General features: G+C 50.9%; 5 protein-coding genes across 5 annotated transcripts; 4 read left to right on the plus strand and 1 right to left on the minus strand.

Moving 5' to 3' along the window:
* Positions 1 to 711: 711 nt before the first annotated feature.
* TrAtP1_004479 (uncharacterized protein) lies at positions 712 to 4,504 on the plus strand. The gene is made up of 2 exons (XM_014083990.2): positions 712 to 1,984; positions 2,045 to 4,504. The coding sequence occupies exons 1-2, from the start codon at positions 1,241 to 1,243 to the stop codon at positions 4,034 to 4,036; spliced, it is 2,736 nt and encodes a 911-aa protein (XP_013939465.1). The 5' UTR covers positions 712 to 1,240; the 3' UTR covers positions 4,037 to 4,504.
* An 854-nt stretch (positions 4,505 to 5,358) lies between these two features.
* On the plus strand, positions 5,359 to 5,913 carry TrAtP1_004480 (uncharacterized protein; the record flags this gene model as incomplete). The annotated part of the gene is made up of 1 exon (XM_014083463.1): positions 5,359 to 5,913. The coding sequence occupies one exon, from the start codon at positions 5,359 to 5,361 to the stop codon at positions 5,911 to 5,913; it is 555 nt and encodes a 184-aa protein (XP_013938938.1).
* Positions 5,914 to 6,283: 370 nt separating this feature from the next.
* Positions 6,284 to 7,456, minus strand: TrAtP1_004481 (uncharacterized protein; the record flags this gene model as incomplete). The annotated part of the gene is made up of 2 exons (XM_014083400.2): positions 6,284 to 7,138; positions 7,409 to 7,456. The coding sequence occupies 2 exons, from the start codon at positions 7,454 to 7,456 to the stop codon at positions 6,284 to 6,286; spliced, it is 903 nt and encodes a 300-aa protein (XP_013938875.1).
* Positions 7,457 to 8,433: 977 nt separating this feature from the next.
* On the plus strand, positions 8,434 to 10,445 carry TrAtP1_004482 (uncharacterized protein). The gene is made up of 2 exons (XM_014083991.2): positions 8,434 to 8,683; positions 8,740 to 10,445. Exon 2 carries the CDS (start codon positions 8,954 to 8,956, stop codon positions 9,866 to 9,868), a length of 915 nt encoding a protein of 304 aa, XP_013939466.2. The 5' UTR covers positions 8,434 to 8,683; positions 8,740 to 8,953; the 3' UTR covers positions 9,869 to 10,445.
* A 1,248-nt stretch (positions 10,446 to 11,693) lies between these two features.
* Positions 11,694 to 12,822, plus strand: TrAtP1_004483 (uncharacterized protein; the record flags this gene model as incomplete). The annotated part of the gene is made up of 2 exons (XM_066112321.1): positions 11,694 to 12,136; positions 12,210 to 12,822. 2 exons carry the CDS (start codon positions 11,694 to 11,696, stop codon positions 12,820 to 12,822), a joined length of 1,056 nt encoding a protein of 351 aa, XP_065968404.1.
* Positions 12,823 to 16,991: the final 4,169 nt, after the last annotated feature.

Genomic DNA, 16,991 nt, shown 5'->3' on the forward strand with positions numbered 1-16,991 from the left:
CGCGTATGCGGATATGGAGATGAGAGCCACCGTCCAAGAACCCGTATGCCGTGATATGAGGATACTACTCCTACTACTACATTGAAGGGCCGCCTATTTGGTAATTATTGAACGGTGGAAACACCATCACGCGGCATGCACGCGCAGCCAATTTGCCCACATGGGCTTGCACCACTGGAGATGCCCTGGTGCCACCACTACAGAGTCTTGTGCCACCAACAGATCGTTGCATTCTGTTAGGTCGAGGCCAATGCAGTGTCGAGGTTGAGGACTCGGCCAGCCCGGGACCAGAAAAAGGCTTGAAAGGAAAATGCCGCTTTTGACAAGCAGACACACAGACATTGATCTCTGACACGGACCAGGCAGAAACAAGAAACAAGGACGCAAGAAACAAGGACGCAAGAAACAAGAAACTTGTCAGCAAACAAAACGCATTGATTTGCCAGACTCCGCACGCATAAGAAATCAACTCTAGCCCGTTCAGATCCGCGCCCTGAATCGCCCTGAATCGCCCCGGCGCGCCACAGCGCCACCCCTCCAATCCAGCTAGATGCGAGGCCCTTTTGGGTGTGGACATTCGATGTTTCGCGGCCCGGGCCACCAGGCTTGCATCCTGTAGGCCTATTAGGTACCTGAAATCTCGTTTTTGGGGGGGGGGAAGCGGGCGATTTCCTTCTTCCTCTCGTGACAACCTCTTTTTTTTCTTTTTTTCACCACTTCTAGCTTTTCTTCTTACTTTCTTCTGGATCCTCTTTTTTTTTTTTAATTGCCCGAGGCGATCTCAAGTCGAAGCTCCGCTCGCTTCAGAGGCCGACTAGCAGCAAGTGTAGATTCAGATTCAGCCAGAGGTGGCCGTCGGCCGCTTTTAACGTCGCTCCTTTCTTGTCTCGCGGGCGCGCCCCGGTCCACTCTCGCATCGCCGAGTTTTTGAACATCTCTCCCTTTTTCGTTTATTTCGACTTGGCGAGGCTGCAAGGGGCTCAGCCACGCGCGAAGCCGGAATCTCGATTACACTCGTTTTCTTTCTCTTTTGCTTCCTTCTTTTTTTCCTCGTTACCACCGCTTTGGATGCTTCTTTGGTAGACGCTTGGGTAGCAGAGTATTCGTGACTTGTCTTGTTCCAGGCGCGGACGAATACAGGGACGACAGCGACTGAGGGCAAGAAATACAGCACACCAAGGCGCAACAGCACCACAACGACTCGCTTCCATTGAGCGTGGCTGCAGCCGGCCGATCAGCCATGACGCTGCAATCCATTGTCACGAATCGCTATGACGGCCGACAAGACGCCCGCGGCATGGCCGTTCCGTATCCTCAACCCGCATCGCCGACCCTGACCAACCCGGACATGATCCTGCCCGACTACGATGAGCCCGACACGTATCGCAGCCAGCCGCTGACGGGCCCGTCGCTGTGGAATAGCGGACACCACATCGAGGACGGATTCCAGTTCACGCAAGACTTCTACGCCAATCCCGACCCTCTGACAACGCCCATCATCTACGGCAATGGAACCATGCTGTCAGACATTGGCGAGGTCACCGAGGTCGAGAGCGTCGTTGGGCCGATTCCCTCGCGCAATGCGTCCAAGCGCTCGAACCACAGCTCCGGCGACGAAGGGCCGTTTCGAGCATCGCTGACTGCGGGAAAGCGGTTTATCCAGCAGCGACACCAGCAGCAGCAGCAGCAGCGCCATCAGCAAAACGATCGCGAGCGCAGAATGTCCACCGATTCGACCAGCACCATCGGCCCCAATGACGGCGGCGCCTTTATCGACTTTGACGACTCTGCGAGCGTGGGCGAAGACAGCCTCTTCCAGGGCGACGACGAGGAGAGCATGGCGTCCGAGTACGTGGAAGGAACAGCCGCCTCACACCACTTGCGCGCCTACGACCCGGCGGCCGTGAGGAGAATGAGTGATGATGGGAATGCTCTTAGCAAACGAGCGGAGATGATTCTCGCCAATGCCAAAATGAGACTAACTGTAAGCTTGCGCAAAGAACAAAATGGCTTTTGAGAACCAGACTAACACGCTTCTTTTCAGCATATGGAAGACAACCTTACCCGAGCAAGAACCCTGAGCTATTCATCTGTATCTGACGGCTCAACACCATCGCCTACTATGGGAAGGGCCGCTTCAGCGCTCCGCAGGCCAGATGTGACCTCCGCTGCGACGAATCTAGCAAAAATAGTAAACGAAAATGGTGCGATTTCTGGATCTTATGGAATATCAAAGGTGCCGGGCTTTACACAGCGTTCTGCTAGCGCTCTTGGTTCTGCTGGTGGCTATCGGCGGCCGTTGCCTCAGTCCAGAAGTATGGACGGCCTGGGGAGCAGCGCTTTGGCTCAAGGCGCTCACGGGCATTTCAGCTATTATCAATCAGACGCTACTCTAGAAGCTCTGACTGGGGATGGAGGGCAGCGAAATGGATCACGAACAACCACCTCAGCGAGTCCCACCCCGGGAGCCTTTTCCGAGCTCGGATTGACTCGTTCTGCTTCCGCGTCGCAGATGCGCGACCTACAAGACCAGCTCAAAGGCCTAAAGGGAAAGATATCTACCTTGAAAGAGCAAGCACGTGCAGACAGCATGAAGCGACGCAGCCTCCAAAGCCTTCGTATGCCTAGTCCGTTTACCAATGCTACCTGGGACCCGAACTCTGCGGATCCGCGTGGCTTCTACAGCAGCGGGGAGGATACACCGACGACGGCAGAGTATGTTGACGGAAACATGAACAATAGCGATAACGATCATGCACGAAAACAGCCCGAGTACATAGCCGAGCCCATCGAAGAAGTGGAGGAGGAAGAGGAGCAAGAGCAGTTTCAAGAGCAGCACGAGGAGCAGATTGAGGAGCAGCATCAAGAAGAGTATGAGGAGCCATATCAGGAGCACGAGGAGGATAGTGGGGAGGGAGAGGGAGGGGAGCAGGGAGTCAAAGTGGTTGACACATATCCTCAAACCCCAGAGCCAGATGAGCTTTTCTCGGAAGTCGAAACTCCCAAGATTCGGGCACTGGCCAGCCCATTGAAGTTGGACCAACAACAGGCAATCAATGGCCACCGAAGCGCGTCACCAGCAGAGAGTGTGGCTACCGAGTACACGGAAGTAGAGTCGAGCCCCGAGGCTGCTCGCGACGGCTATGCGAGCGAAGGCGAGGAATCGCTGTATCACGAATCTTTCCAGCAGCCCATCTCTCACGAAGACCGCGAAGACGCCTTTGATTACGAGCACTTCTTTTTGCACTCTGCCATGAGCACCATGGCGGCCCAGCGACTGCGCTCAGAAAGTGTGAGCTCGGCAGAGTCGACAGAGTCAGCACAATCGGCACAGTCGACAGACTCGGTGGAAACTACTCGCCCAGCAATGACGCACAGGCGGAGCAGCAGTGCGGATACGACAGCATCTGTGGACACGTTTGCAACGGCAACTGAGGGACTGGACAGTCGTAGCGCAACGGCCCAGGGTGCGTTCAGAGTCTACACGGCGGCTGACTTGTTTGAAGATGCTCGGCGAAGACACGCCCATTCGTTTAGAGGCTCTTCGGTGAGCAGCAGCGACGAGACTGCTTCTACGCTTGGGACACATCAAAGGAGCAGCACGATGACTACGCCTCGGCCAACGAGCAACAGCTCAGTCAACTCCATGCACCGACCGTCGCATTCGTCTTTTGAGTCTATCGGAACGAACCGGAGCTTCCCACTCATCAGCAAGGCCAAGCTCAACGGTGGTATTCTGACGCCTGGCGGCTCTCCTGACCAAGGGCTGAAGAAGAAGATTAGAGACTCGCTTTTGACCGAGACGTCTAGCATTTACAGCCAAACCAGCAGCAATGACCGAGGCTCACAATCGCCTGCACTCCAAGTCCTGTCCAAGGATGTCCAGGTGACTGTTGAGAAACTGGTTGCAAGCATCGGCAAGTGCGTTTTGGCGCTGGGCGAGCCTGACGGAGCCAATCCAGGAGGCCATGAATTGTACAAACGCAGAATCGAGATGGCTCTCCGCGTTCTTAACGGAGAAGCTGATATCCCTTGAACAGGGGGTCAGACCTATTTTTTTTCCTTTGTTCTTTTTCTTTTTCTTTTATTAACGATTGCAAAATACTTGACTTGCGTCTCTGAAGCGTCTATTGACGAGACGCGCGCCTTTTGGAGATGGGATAAGGGGGGGGAGTGGACAAACTATGATTTTAATGCTTTTCCGGCGATTGCTTATAGCGCGGACAGCTTATGCCTTCGATACCCTTTTCTTCTACGTGTTCTTTTTACTTGTTTATAATTCTCTTCTTCTACTTTTACATTTTTTATTTCTATTAATCGGCAAAGTTGCCCACTCCACGTTGGCTGCTTCGTTCTTTTCTTTATTTCTTGGGAAGGGTGGCGGGACTTGTGTGCGTATTGGGATGAATGGGAACGACGACATGGTAGCGGAGGGAAAGGTATTTTGTCTTTGTAAACGACTTGGCTTAGAATGTAAAAAGAAAGAAAACCCCGTGAATACAACTATCATTATTTGTTATTGTTTTTTTGATCATTAAAGAGGCTGCATACATGCCTGCAATTAGTGATGCATTGGTTCATATGATTTGGTCACGACCCTTGAAAGTGCAAAATAGCTAGCGCCGACGCTGGAGCATCACATGCCAGCACTGCAACCAAGAGCAAAAGGCTAACTAAAAAGCTCCAGCTCTCTTTTAGCACGGGAAGCGGGCTAAATTCACGCCACCGCGGCGGGCGGGGGTCTTGTGCGAGAAGTAAAAAAGTCCCTGAAAAAAAACAAGGAACAAAGGAGGAGACGCAAAAGAGGCGTTGAAGGCCAGTCATCCATCCTTTTTTTTTTTTTTTTTGACAAAAAAAAGTCAAAAAAACAAAGAGGAGTGGCCGAACATCTCCCGATTCGAAAACAACTCAGACTTCTGACGAACCAACGAAACGACAGAGACGTGAACACACGGACGGGACTGGACAGAATCAGAGCAAGGACAAAAACCAAACAGGGGCCTTTTATTTCTTGCTATCTTATCACGGATCCTTGTTCAGTGGTTTATTTATTTATTAATATTTTTTTTTTGTTCGCCCTATTGGCTTTGAACGAAACGCGACCTGCCTTTGTGCGCCTTCTCTTTCTTTCGTTGCTGGAAGGATTTGATAAAAACTGCTGCTTGAGCCCCGTCGCTTTTTTTTATCCCCTTTATAATTCTTTTCCATCGCCGACCAGAATCAAAACGCCTTGAGACGAAACACGTTACTGTCCACCGGTCGCCCGCAGCTCTATCCACAGATCTACACCAAGCGCTCTCTCTAAGCAGAGTCATACAAACACCACCACCAAACAACCATCGTCATTCATCGCCCGCCATGGACGAAACCCTCGCCACGCAGCTCCTCGCCTCGCTCCTCCCCGCCGACGTCGTCGCCCTCATCGACACGCACATCCTCTCGCCGCAATCGCCCGTCCAGGCCGTCAAGCGCACCGCCCTCGCGCAGGCCCGCCGCAGCGCCAGCCTCGTCCTGCCGCTGCTCCAACCGCTCATCGACCGCGCGCTGGCCCTCCTCGCCGAGCACCAGGGCGCGCTGGACATGCTGGTGCCGCTGGCGGTGCTGCTGGCGACGCTCGTGGTGCTCAACTGGGTGCGCCGCATCATCCTGTGGTGGACGCGCCTGGCCTTCCGCGCCGTCTTCTGGGCGGCCTTTGCGGCGCTGGCGGCGTGGGTGGTGAACCGCGGCGTGCTGGTCAGCGCCAGGGACGCGGCCGTGCTGGGGGCCAAGATTGTCGGCTACATGGCCGTGCTCAAGGACGTCTGGCTGGACGAGTATAAGCGGTATGAAGGCCAGGAGGCGAGTGGGCGGTGGGACGAGTATGCGGCGCGGAGGAGCAGTAGCAGCAGGGCGTTTAATGCGCAGGCGAGGTGATGGGACAAACAACAATAACTAAAGGGGGGAAGAAAACAACAAAGTCATGAGGAATTATGGTGTATGGGACATTACGATGCAATCAGGGCTGGGCGGGAACAAAGTCTGAGCAGATCAAGGGCGTATAATAGGGTGTTTTTTCTTTCCTTTTCTTTTGTTTAACTTCTGCATCATTGGGGGAATTATCTGTTATTGCTAGTTTTTTTATTATCTTGTTGATTTCTTTTTGAGATTCTTTTCTTTACTTTTCAAAGAAGCAGCTAAATGCGAATACCATGAACGCCGTCGCTATGCAAATGTGCTCCCAACCAAACTGTATCAAAGCATCTTCTTTTTCTCCTTGATCATAATCCTTTTCTTCTCATTCACTTTAATCAGCTTCGTCGTACTCCTGCTCATCGTCGGGCTCTTTGGGGTCTTGAGCCTCGTGGTACTGGATGCAGTCGTCAATGTGGCTGAGGATGCCTCCCACACTATCCTCGTCCGTGACATCAAGCTTAAGGTAGTTGATCATGCTGAAGCTCTCAATGAGGCCGGCCACGGCCTTGTTGAGACGGCGGAAACTGGCGCCCTTCATGACCTGGGCCTTTTCGTCGGGTGGTGCAGATTCGTCATCCTCCTCGTCAGGGCCTTCGGTGATTCTTCTGCTGCGCTCCAGCGGATCATCTTCTAAAAGGGCGACGTCGGGCGTCAGGAATCGCTTCAAATCCTTCTTCTTGACCTGATCTTTGATGAGGTCCATCTTGGACAGGACGTTGATGTGGGGGACCTCGAGCATGAGCATGGCGCTCATGGCACTGAGGGTACCGGCAAAGAATTTGGCCCTGTCCACAACAAAAGTCGCTTCGAGGAGATAGACCGCCGCAAGTCGAATGTCGAGAGAGCCCGAATTCGTGAGGAACTTGACCAGCGTCGGCAAGATGGGAATGTGCGTGTACAGCTCGATCTGGCCGGGCATGTCGATGATGATGAGGTATTCTTCCGTCAAGGAGTCCAGCGCCTCGGTCAGCCAGTCGAGGTTCTCCATGAGGAACTCGAAGCAGTAGATGAGGCCGCCGTTGGGGCCCAGGCCCACCTCTTCCATGGCATCCTTGAGGGAGATGAGCTCCTTGATGTCGAGGTCGGGCGTGTGCTCAAACGACTCGGCGGCGGGATCGAGGTTGATGTAAAAGGCTGAGCGGCGGTTGAGGTTGAGATGGGTGATGAGGGCGGCGCAAAAGGTGGACTGGAGGAAAAAAACAAAGTCAGTGAGTATTCATATGCTAGAGCAGTTGCGCGCGCTGTCGCATAGAGCATATCGAGCGCTGTGATTCATCCTCAGCTCCAACTGCAGCATGATTCATTCATCGGAAACATATCGGAAGGAATTCCGATATCCCAGCGCCAGGGAAGCATCGGCGCAAACATCAGCATCAGCAGCACCCATGCCCTTGCGACCTCTTTGCTCTCGACTTGTGCTCACGCACGCCGTAAGCCTGCATTACACGAAACGCACCTTTCCTGCGCCTGCAGGGCCCATGATCATGGCGCCAAACTTGCTCATGATTGCGGCTGTTGATTTACCCGAATATATGTGAATTTCTGTTGTTTTCAAGTCTTTGTAATAGCAAACGCTTGATGCATCTACTGCCTGGCTAAAGTTCGGTACCCGCAAAAGAAAAAAAAATTAATGACGGAGCTTTTCCCAAGCTGCTGCCCCTCTATTGCTATCGACAAGCAGCTATCTCTTTAGTGGACCTCCCCCCCCTGGGAACTCGCTGGGGGCCAGACATGGAGGCACGTTGCGCGCCAGCGTTTTTCGGCGACAAAAATGAGATTGCGAAAGGCGGGGTTACGGGACGATATCGAGTGCGTGTTCCCTTGTGTGAGGTCTTTATCATTGAATCCGACAAGGGACACTTTGTTGAGTCTTACAAGGAACGATAGGCGTGCAGGCCTGCAATTTGACACACTGTGGTCATACAGATAGATAATACAAGTAGGCATGTACATACTGTAGCAACTCCGAGATGGATAAAAAGCATGTGGGATGGCGCAATTTCTGTCGCAAATGCTAGTCAGTCCTAGCGCGATACCGGCCTTTTGTATTGGCTCGGCTGGTTGTCAGAAGTTCCTCTTTAACTAGCAGCACCAACTCAGGTACGCGAGGAGGCTAGACGGATTTTTTGATTTTTTTTTTTTTTGGTTGGGGGAAGGGTTTTGCGAGACTGGCACACCATCTCCGCGCGCAATTAGCACCCGGACGGGTACCGAAGACATTGTCTCTCAAAGAGCGGTCTCATCTCAAACGAGGCCGATTTCTGATTTATCTGAGTCACAGTAGCTGCATCGCACGTAGTAATTGATAGATACTTGGTTGATTTATATGCGTCTGCTGGGAGTTGCGACACATCTTGCGCTATTGCACAATCCCTTGCCAATCCAGATCCTGCGGTATTCGTGTTCGCTCCTGTAGGTATGACTCTGCTGAAGGCGGTGGGGCCATCGGTCACTTTCTCACTTTCTCTCACTCCTTCCAAGACTGTGTGCATTTGGCCGCTCTTGGACCGGCGCCCCTCCATAAAAATCAATCCATCCGCCGCCAATTTTTTCCTCTTGCCCTCCCCTTTCCTCTCTATTCATTCTTCTTTCCAGCGATTGTCTGTCCTCGTTTCTCTCTCGCGCCCATTCATTGTATCATCATCCTCTTGTCCTCCACCCCTCCATCCACACAACCGCCACAATGTCCGCTACCAACGGCGTCCCCAAGTCAGGAACCTTCCTGTTCACCGTAAGCGCGCCCAAATCCCAACCGGCGCATCGTCAGCTGCTAATTCGCTCTCACAGTCCGAGTCTGTCGGCGAGGGTCACCCCGACAAGATCGCCGATCAGGTCTCTGATGCCATCCTCGATGCCTGCCTGTCGGAGGACCCCCTCTCCAAGGTTGCTTGCGAGACCGCCACCAAGACTGGCATGATCATGGTCTTTGGTGAAATCACCACCGGCGCCAAGCTTGACTACCAGAAGATTGTCCGAAACACCATCAAGGACATCGGCTACGATGACTCCGACAAGGGCTTCGACTACAAGACGCTCAACCTGCTCGTTGCCATTGAGCAGCAGTCCCCCCGACATTGCCCAGGGTCTCAAGCTCGACCAGGCCCTCGAGAGCCTCGGTGCCGGTGACCAGGGCATCATGTTCGGCTATGCCACCGACGAGACCCCCGAGCTCTTCCCCCTCACCCTCCAGCTCGCCCACAAGCTCAACGCTGCCATGTCTGCTGCCCGCCGTGACGGCTCCCTGCCCTGGCTGCGCCCCGACACCAAGACCCAGGTCACCGTCGAGTACAAGCACGACAACGGCGCCGTTGTCCCCATCCGCGTCGACACCGTCGTCGTCTCTGCCCAGCACTCTGCCGACATCACCACCGAGCAGCTCCGCAAGGAGATCCTCGAGAAGATCATCAAGACCACCATCCCCGCCAAGTACCTTGATGACAAGACCATCTACCACATCCAGCCCTCTGGCCTCTTCATCATCGGTGGCCCCCAGGGTGACGCCGGTCTGACCGGTCGCAAGATCATTGTCGACACCTACGGTGGCTGGGGTGCCCACGGTGGTGGTGCCTTCTCCGGCAAGGACTTCTCCAAGGTCGACCGATCTGCCGCCTACGTCGGCCGATGGATCGCCAAGTCTCTGGTCGCTGCTGGCCTTGCCCGCCGTGCCCTTGTCCAGCTCTCATACGCCATTGGTGTTGCCGAGCCCCTCTCCATCTACGTCGACACCTACGGCACCTCTGACAAGTCTTCTGACGAGCTTGTCAAGATCATCCGTGACAACTTCGATCTCCGACCTGGTGTCATTGTCCGCGAGCTGGACCTGACCCGCCCCATCTACCTCCAGACTGCCAAGAACGGTCACTTTGGTACCAACCAGTCTTTCACCTGGGAGCAGCCCAAGCAGCTCAAGTTCTAAGTTGAATAGCTGTTACAATTGCATACAGAGTATTCAACAATCTCTGCTACATGATCTACAAAGCGATGTGTACTTGACACGTCGATTATTTCACCAGACACATTTAGGCGGCGTACGGTTCTCAACGAAACCTGGAGGCTTTCCCATGGCATTTTACGGGAAGGCGAGGTGGTTTCTGGCGTAAATTCTTTTTCTTTTGTTCGTTTTATTATCATACATATACCAGGGTCTTTGGGGGACACAAATGGGGCGTCTTTCAACAAAGACAAAAGTTATGGGTTATTTGCATAGACAGCAACAGGGTCACGTCTGCAAAACGGGAAAAAACAAAATGCACACTTATGAGCTACGCTAATGATGGGTATAAACAAAGATCTGCGTACCGGCGTTTTCGGGAACCAAGAAGAAGTTCAACATCTTTCTTCCCGAGTCTCTTGACCGAGCTGCTGAACATGCAAGTCAGTTGTCGGGGTTGGACACAGGAGAAGCTGGAAGTTATCGGAAAGATATCATGACTTTTTATTTAGACATGAGACTTGACAATAGAGAAGCCCGATGAAGGCAAACATTTGCCTTGACAAACTTGCAAACTTTGTGAATGTTTTTGAAACGCTTTGTGAATGTATTCATTGTCCCTTTATATCCACGCCTTTGAATAGCGACGCAACGGGGTGATTGTGTGGCCAAGGGCCTGAAAAAGAAGAACAATATGTTGGACAGTATTGTCGTTCTGCCGTTGAGAATATATCATTCTCTTTTATGTATAACTACACACCATGATGCCATTTTCGCAGTCCACCGCTACGGCCCCGCAGGGCTATTGCTGTGGGTGTTAATGGGGATATGAATGAGCGTGGAGGTGGATTGTGCGTTGATACTAGACCTCTTTTGAGGAGAATTTGCGCAGAACTGCTTCCATTATACATGAGCTGAAGGCTGAATAGGAGACAGTTGCAAGGGAAGCCACGTAAGTCATGCGTGGATATGTCTCTCTGTCCAACAAGAGCCGTATAACCAGATGCAGTTTGCTCGGCTTCAAGAATAGTAACTTGGGCATGAATACATGTACAGGAGCCTCCGTGCACGATCAGATAAAAACATTTGCGCACACGCCAGTGAGGTTTTCGCAGAGGTGTCGCGTGTCAAGCTCAACTGAGACACGCATGCGCTTACTAACCAACTGATATGAAGGGGGTGTAAAACCCTCACCGACTTGATATTGGATAGTGCAGTGGAATAGAATAGACCCCCGAGAGATGGAGGCTGAGAGCGCACAGGTGCTTTGTGGTTGTTTGTTGTTTATTGTTAGGTATGACGTTGAGTCTGTGCGGGAAAGGGGCGTGTGTGTAGCATGTGCGTATAGTCTTTGTTATTTTATGTTCATGGTCTTTGAGGTAATGGTTGATTTGATGGATTGTATTATTTGATAATCGTCGGTTGATTCGATTCTTGATATAATGCGTAGTTGTGCTCCTTTTATAGCATGTGTTGAAGATTTTGATTGAGAATGATGGGCATTTACGGTAAAGTCTTTCGCAGAGAGTGGTGACCATTCATACCTAGAACACGTTAAAACCCTCATTTCAGACTCTATCAGATGAAGGAGGCTTTGTCTTTGCGGACAAGTTCCATAGAAAGAGAACGAGTAATGAACATGATGGTTTTCAGAATGAAACTCAAAGCTTTATACCATGAAGAGAACAGTAATCTTTCCAAACCGCTATAGCAATGCATCTTAAATAAAGCTGTAAAGTATCTACGATCAACGAGAATGTCTTTTTTTCATGTAACAAAAGTTTAGATACCCTCCAGCGTTGCAACAGCCATGGGTCCCCTAGAAATTCTCGAGTTGGACACTCCCAACTTCTTCGTCTCGGCGGGCATCACTCGCCAGGCCTGCGACGACTGGCTCCGCCGCTTCCACGAAGGCAGCTTCACGCCCCTCCCAGAGCAAAGCAACAGCAGCTACTCGGTCTGCGTCGGCCAAGACCAGGATCGCATTCTGCAGTTCCGGCTCAAGTCGTCTCCTCTGGATGCGGACGCCATCAACTTGGCACGGCGAATCTATGGATCCAGCGTACCGGCTGTTGTGGTCGAGGCCCAGCTGGGCGACGACGACGGTGAGAAGCCGCCAGTGCTGGTGTATTCAATAGATTGCATGCGCGGGACTGATTATTCGTCATTTTTGTTGTATCGTGATAAACACATGCTCTCGTCGATGGAGATGAATGCTGCTTGCCGCAGAAATCTGACGAGAGATTTTGCACAGTAAGTGTAGTCTTTCTTTCTTTTCTTTTCTATAAAAGTCATCGTTCAATGGTTCTCGACTAAATCGTTACAGTTTCTTCGCTGCAGCATGGAACTCTCCTAGACAACTCTGCTCAGAAGATCGCGCCGTGGAAAAACAGACGCACATCAACAATTTACAGAGTCTATTATGCCTACCAGTAGAGTTCCATCCCATTATTCAAGCGTGTATCAAGCAGATGGATGCCGTCATGCGCCTACCCATGGTGGTATACCATACAAACCTTTCCAAAGAAAGTTTTACCGTAGACCACGAATGCCAGCTGGTCGGCATCCTGAGCTGGTCGAGACTTGCCATTGGGCCCTTTGGGCTCAACCTCCACATGCTCGAAGAAATCTCCGGAGACTTTAGCTTGCAATATGGCCGATCCGACTTTTTCGACCACAAAGACCTGCAATGCTTATTCTGGGATTCCCTTTCGAGGGCGGTGGGCGGCTTGACCCCAAGAAAGACTCGTTCCATCAAAGTGGCAATGATTGTTGGGTTTTTGCAGCGCTGGGGGCTTGCGTGGAAGCTTGCCACGTACCCGGACCCGGAACTTGCTTCGACTGTTGATGAGATTTCGCAGTTTAACCTGGCGGTGATGAGGTCCTACCTCATAGACCCGACGACGAGGTTTGAAGGGGTAAAAGAGCTATTGGCGTGATTGTGGAAAGGGAAAACTGACTGTGACTGCCAATGTGTTTTGCGGGGTACTGGGAGTTTTAAGGGAGTTTGTCGTCTAGATTAAATAGTTGGTGAGCCTAGTCTTTATATTTTATCTGAATGTTAACATGTTTGCTTGATACAAGAGAGAATATTCTCAATCTGGCGGTGGCTTGTGTATGATCTGATGCGTGCGCTTCGTCTATAAACAATAAACTGGCAAGGGTTGTCCATAACCTCTGTCTAGAGATGCTCGAGGTCGTCAAGTCGGTATAATTTACTGTGTACGAACTAAAAGCTATTATGAAACTCGTGTGAATGCTTTTATACCAAGTATTACATGCTATACCGAATATCACAGTCAAACAGATTAGTATAGAAGGAGGGTAGCTGACGTAACTCTAGTTATATACCAAGTAACATAGTTGTCTCCCAATATTAGGCATCTAGCATTGTAAATTATGCCATGGTCGCATCCTCCAGAGAAACCCCGACACCTACCCATTACGGACACGGCTCAATAACCCATTGTGCAAAGAGGCCCAGATTCCCGGGACCGCTTGGCGCTGAACCCGTCGGCGTCTTTAATCAACAAAGGCGCAGTTTGACAGGACCCAGAGCAGTGGTAACTCTAGGCGAATTAAGCAATAACAAGACAAGACAAGGGGGGTGTGAGAAGGCAGGATTGGCCTTGTCTCGTTCAAAAAGCTAGTCCGTCTCTCTCGTCGGCAATTAAACCCGGGTGTAGATTAGCGGTGGATGTAGAGGGCGTGGTGGCTTGGGAAGTTTTTTTTTCCGTTGCTTTTTGTTGTTGGTTCTGGCAGATCTTAATGCGAGGTGAATGAAGCTATCCTGACTTGGCCGAAATAACAATAGCAACGCTAACCCCCAAGCCGTGGGGTGGTTTGTGGTTTGTCATAACCCGTAACCGTAACCGCTACCCGGTTTCCCGCTCAGCCGAGATTTGGCGGCTAGGTTCTTTATTCTCTTTTGGAAGTTTGTATTCTGTGAATTTCGTCCAGTCTTCGGGTGAATGGCTGCTCTCAGTGTTGGGTGTTGCTTTGCTTCCATGAGGCTGTAAGGCGAACAACTCCCACATACTTGTATAAGCAGCTGCTCACCGACTACAATGGTGCATATTAGCTGGAAAAGGGAGATGCAAGATTGCTCAAGCTGCCTCGCTTTGACCCGTGGCCCGCATGCCATCCCGAAAACTTGCATGTAAATTGATCTCAGCTCTGGCGTCTCTTTTTTTCTCAGCCGCGAAATAGGTATCCCACCCCATTGCCCCTTTAGCTGTTGCGCAATAACTGTTTTATTCAATCATCACCAATCAACTAGTCAGAATAGCCGAATCACCTCGCGTACGTCAACACTAGCCTCAGTCCAAGAACGGCATCTAGCATGATACATAAAGTGTGGTATCTTCGAAAATTCCCACAGCTGTGGTAAAGACGGCGTCATGTAGATCAACCGAAAAGAACGAAGCCCTTTCCTTTCTCTCGGTTCCGACTCTCCCTGGTCCCGATGGCGTCTAGAGTATACTACGAGAAGAATATTTGGGGGCTATTCACACTCCCCCCACCTACTCTTGTGTGATTTGATTTCTTCTCCTTCTCTGCCTCCCTATTCCCAGTCAAGCCACTGCATTGGCGGCAGAGCTAGCGGACGACGGTGTGAATCCCATACCGTGGCTGCGGTGCTGGGAGGGGCGTCAAGAACCAAGAAGCTAGTTTAAAGCTTCAGCCAACGGAAGCAGGCTAAAACATATTGATTGATTGATAGGCCCGCGAGTGATTGATTGAATTGATTCATGTTAGATGGGCTAGTTTTTGGCCAGTTGGTTGGGCGGCTAATTATGTCATCGGATGATGAGCTGATGAGCTGGCTTGAAAAAGGCGTTTCGAGGCATTCAAGTCTTGTTAGCTGTTGTTTAATGGATCAAGTCACTGCCAAACAAACGCAAAACACTCGCCATGCTGAGGCTGAAGCTTGTTTCATCTTGGCTATCCAACAACACCAACACCACTGCCTCCCCGTCCCTTCTCCCCTGGCTAAATGGGTAAGACAAAAAGAATGAGATGAAAAAAAATAAATGAAAAGAGTCAAAGTCCATCTCATTGTCAATACCGATTCCTCTCCTTTGGAGTCCGGAGATCGACTAGTAGCGCGGATCCGGATCCCGCTGCCCTCGGAACTTTGCTCATACAACGCACGTACGCTGCCACATCACTCCCTTTCCATTCTATTGATCCATTGACACCCTTTAAAGCTCCATATATTCATACAATAATCATAAATAAAGCTTTTCTGGCGGAGCCTCCTTCCAGAGCGCGGCGATCCGTGAACGGGGAGCGCAGAGCGGCTGCTGGTTCGTGCGGGCAAGACGCTCGTGGAAATAATACTAAATGAGAATAGAGCGGGGGAGGGAACAAGGGAGCTGTGTGTTCAGTTTCGGATCCGAGCAACGGCTATGTACTGTATCAACGCACAGACTTGGGGCGTATTAATTATCTAGATCTCAGTTATAGGGAAAGGGAGGGCCGCGATATTGAAGCCACATATGATGCCGTCATATAGGGTGAATACCCAAGTGCTGGGAACAGGATAGACGATGTAGAGTGATGATTTCTTGATAGTTTTGGATGCTTTTCTGGCCAACATCCATCAACATCATCTTTCTGTTGCTGAGCTTGTTATCTCATCATCACCAACATTCATTTCCTTTGATTTCTAGAAACAATATCAGCACACAATATCACCTGTGTCAATGAGCATCAATGAGGAAATTCCCATTCACTACCAACTTCAATCCTAGGGGTACCGGCGGTATATCGGTGTGTTTCGCTCCAACTGCTATTCACAACAATACGCAGCAATTCACCCAACACCAATGGGTAAATAGAAAAGCGGTCATAATCCAGGGGTCAGATACAACACCTGGTCTCTTCTTCCTGCAAACTACACAATATGATCCATCGATTACTGTGTTCGGGTTAGAGAAAACAACACAGCGGTCAATGATATCTGTCCACCTGTATAATACCCACCGTGCCCATTCAGCAGGTCGTCACAAAGGAAGAAAACAGCAGTGGAGAATAGTATGGCGGGGCCCGTTTCCTCTATGGATCCCACAAGAGCAATTTTACATTCATATTGAGAGCGAGTTTGGTCAATTGCGGATTTCACGTCAGTCACGATCCAACTCCGACACTCACTGCATTGGATTATCCTGGCGCAGCAAACGACCACTTCACTCACGAGGGCACCTCCGCCTTCTTCTTCTGCGTCACCCAGCTTTAGTATCCGTGGAGAAGATGCTTCAACCACTTATATTCGAGACCCCTTTGAATCGGCGATCCCATGTTTCCCCAAATGGGGTGAGGAGTCCACGTATGGCCAGTAGAGTATTCTGCAGCGCATAGTGCTGTGTAGCGTATCGGTATAAACTCGTAGGTGCAGGAAAACTCCGATGATGATGAAACCATGACAGAGAATGATTCGAATCCCTTATATATAGCCCATACACGCAACGTAAGCTTGTATAGAATGCTCCAGCGCCAACCATTCTAGAGTTTGCCGGGGTCGTTGAAATTGGTGTGCGCTGGTACGCATGATACGGCCGGTGGAAATCTAGTCACTTCTGGAAATTTGATATGTAAACATCGAGAAGCTGTGCAGATGGCATTATGAAATATTGGCAAGGCGACGTATCACCATTGGAAAAGAAAAAAGGCTCCCTCGATCTCTACATCCATACAGATGCAGTAATTACTTTCGTCAACAGAAAGGAATGTGCGCTAATTTTAAGCCTCGGGAGCTTGAACTTGGGCCGACGCAAACCCGCGATTCTATCATGAACAAGGATTAAGCATTGGGAGCTGGCAGATCGCCGATTGGCATGTTTTTGCGTCCAGCTGAAGTCCATTCGGGCGTCACATCAGCCACCGAGTAGCAGAGAAGAGAGAGAAGACACAGATGAAGCACGGCTGAGGGACAGCCCGGCAGTTTATCAATAGCCACCAAAGAGACAAAAGAGGCAAACCTACAGGGAGCCAGCGCCCGCTGCATCGGCAGGCCGGCAGCTTCCAGAAATCTGGGAATAATAGAGAAGAGGCAGAAAAAGCCGATACGCTGAGAGTGGCCGAGACAGTCGTTTGAATTGCTCAA

Source organism: Trichoderma atroviride, chromosome 2 (assembly GCF_020647795.1).
Source record: "Trichoderma atroviride chromosome 2, complete sequence".
Lineage (NCBI taxonomy): Eukaryota > Fungi > Ascomycota > Sordariomycetes > Hypocreales > Hypocreaceae > Trichoderma > Trichoderma atroviride.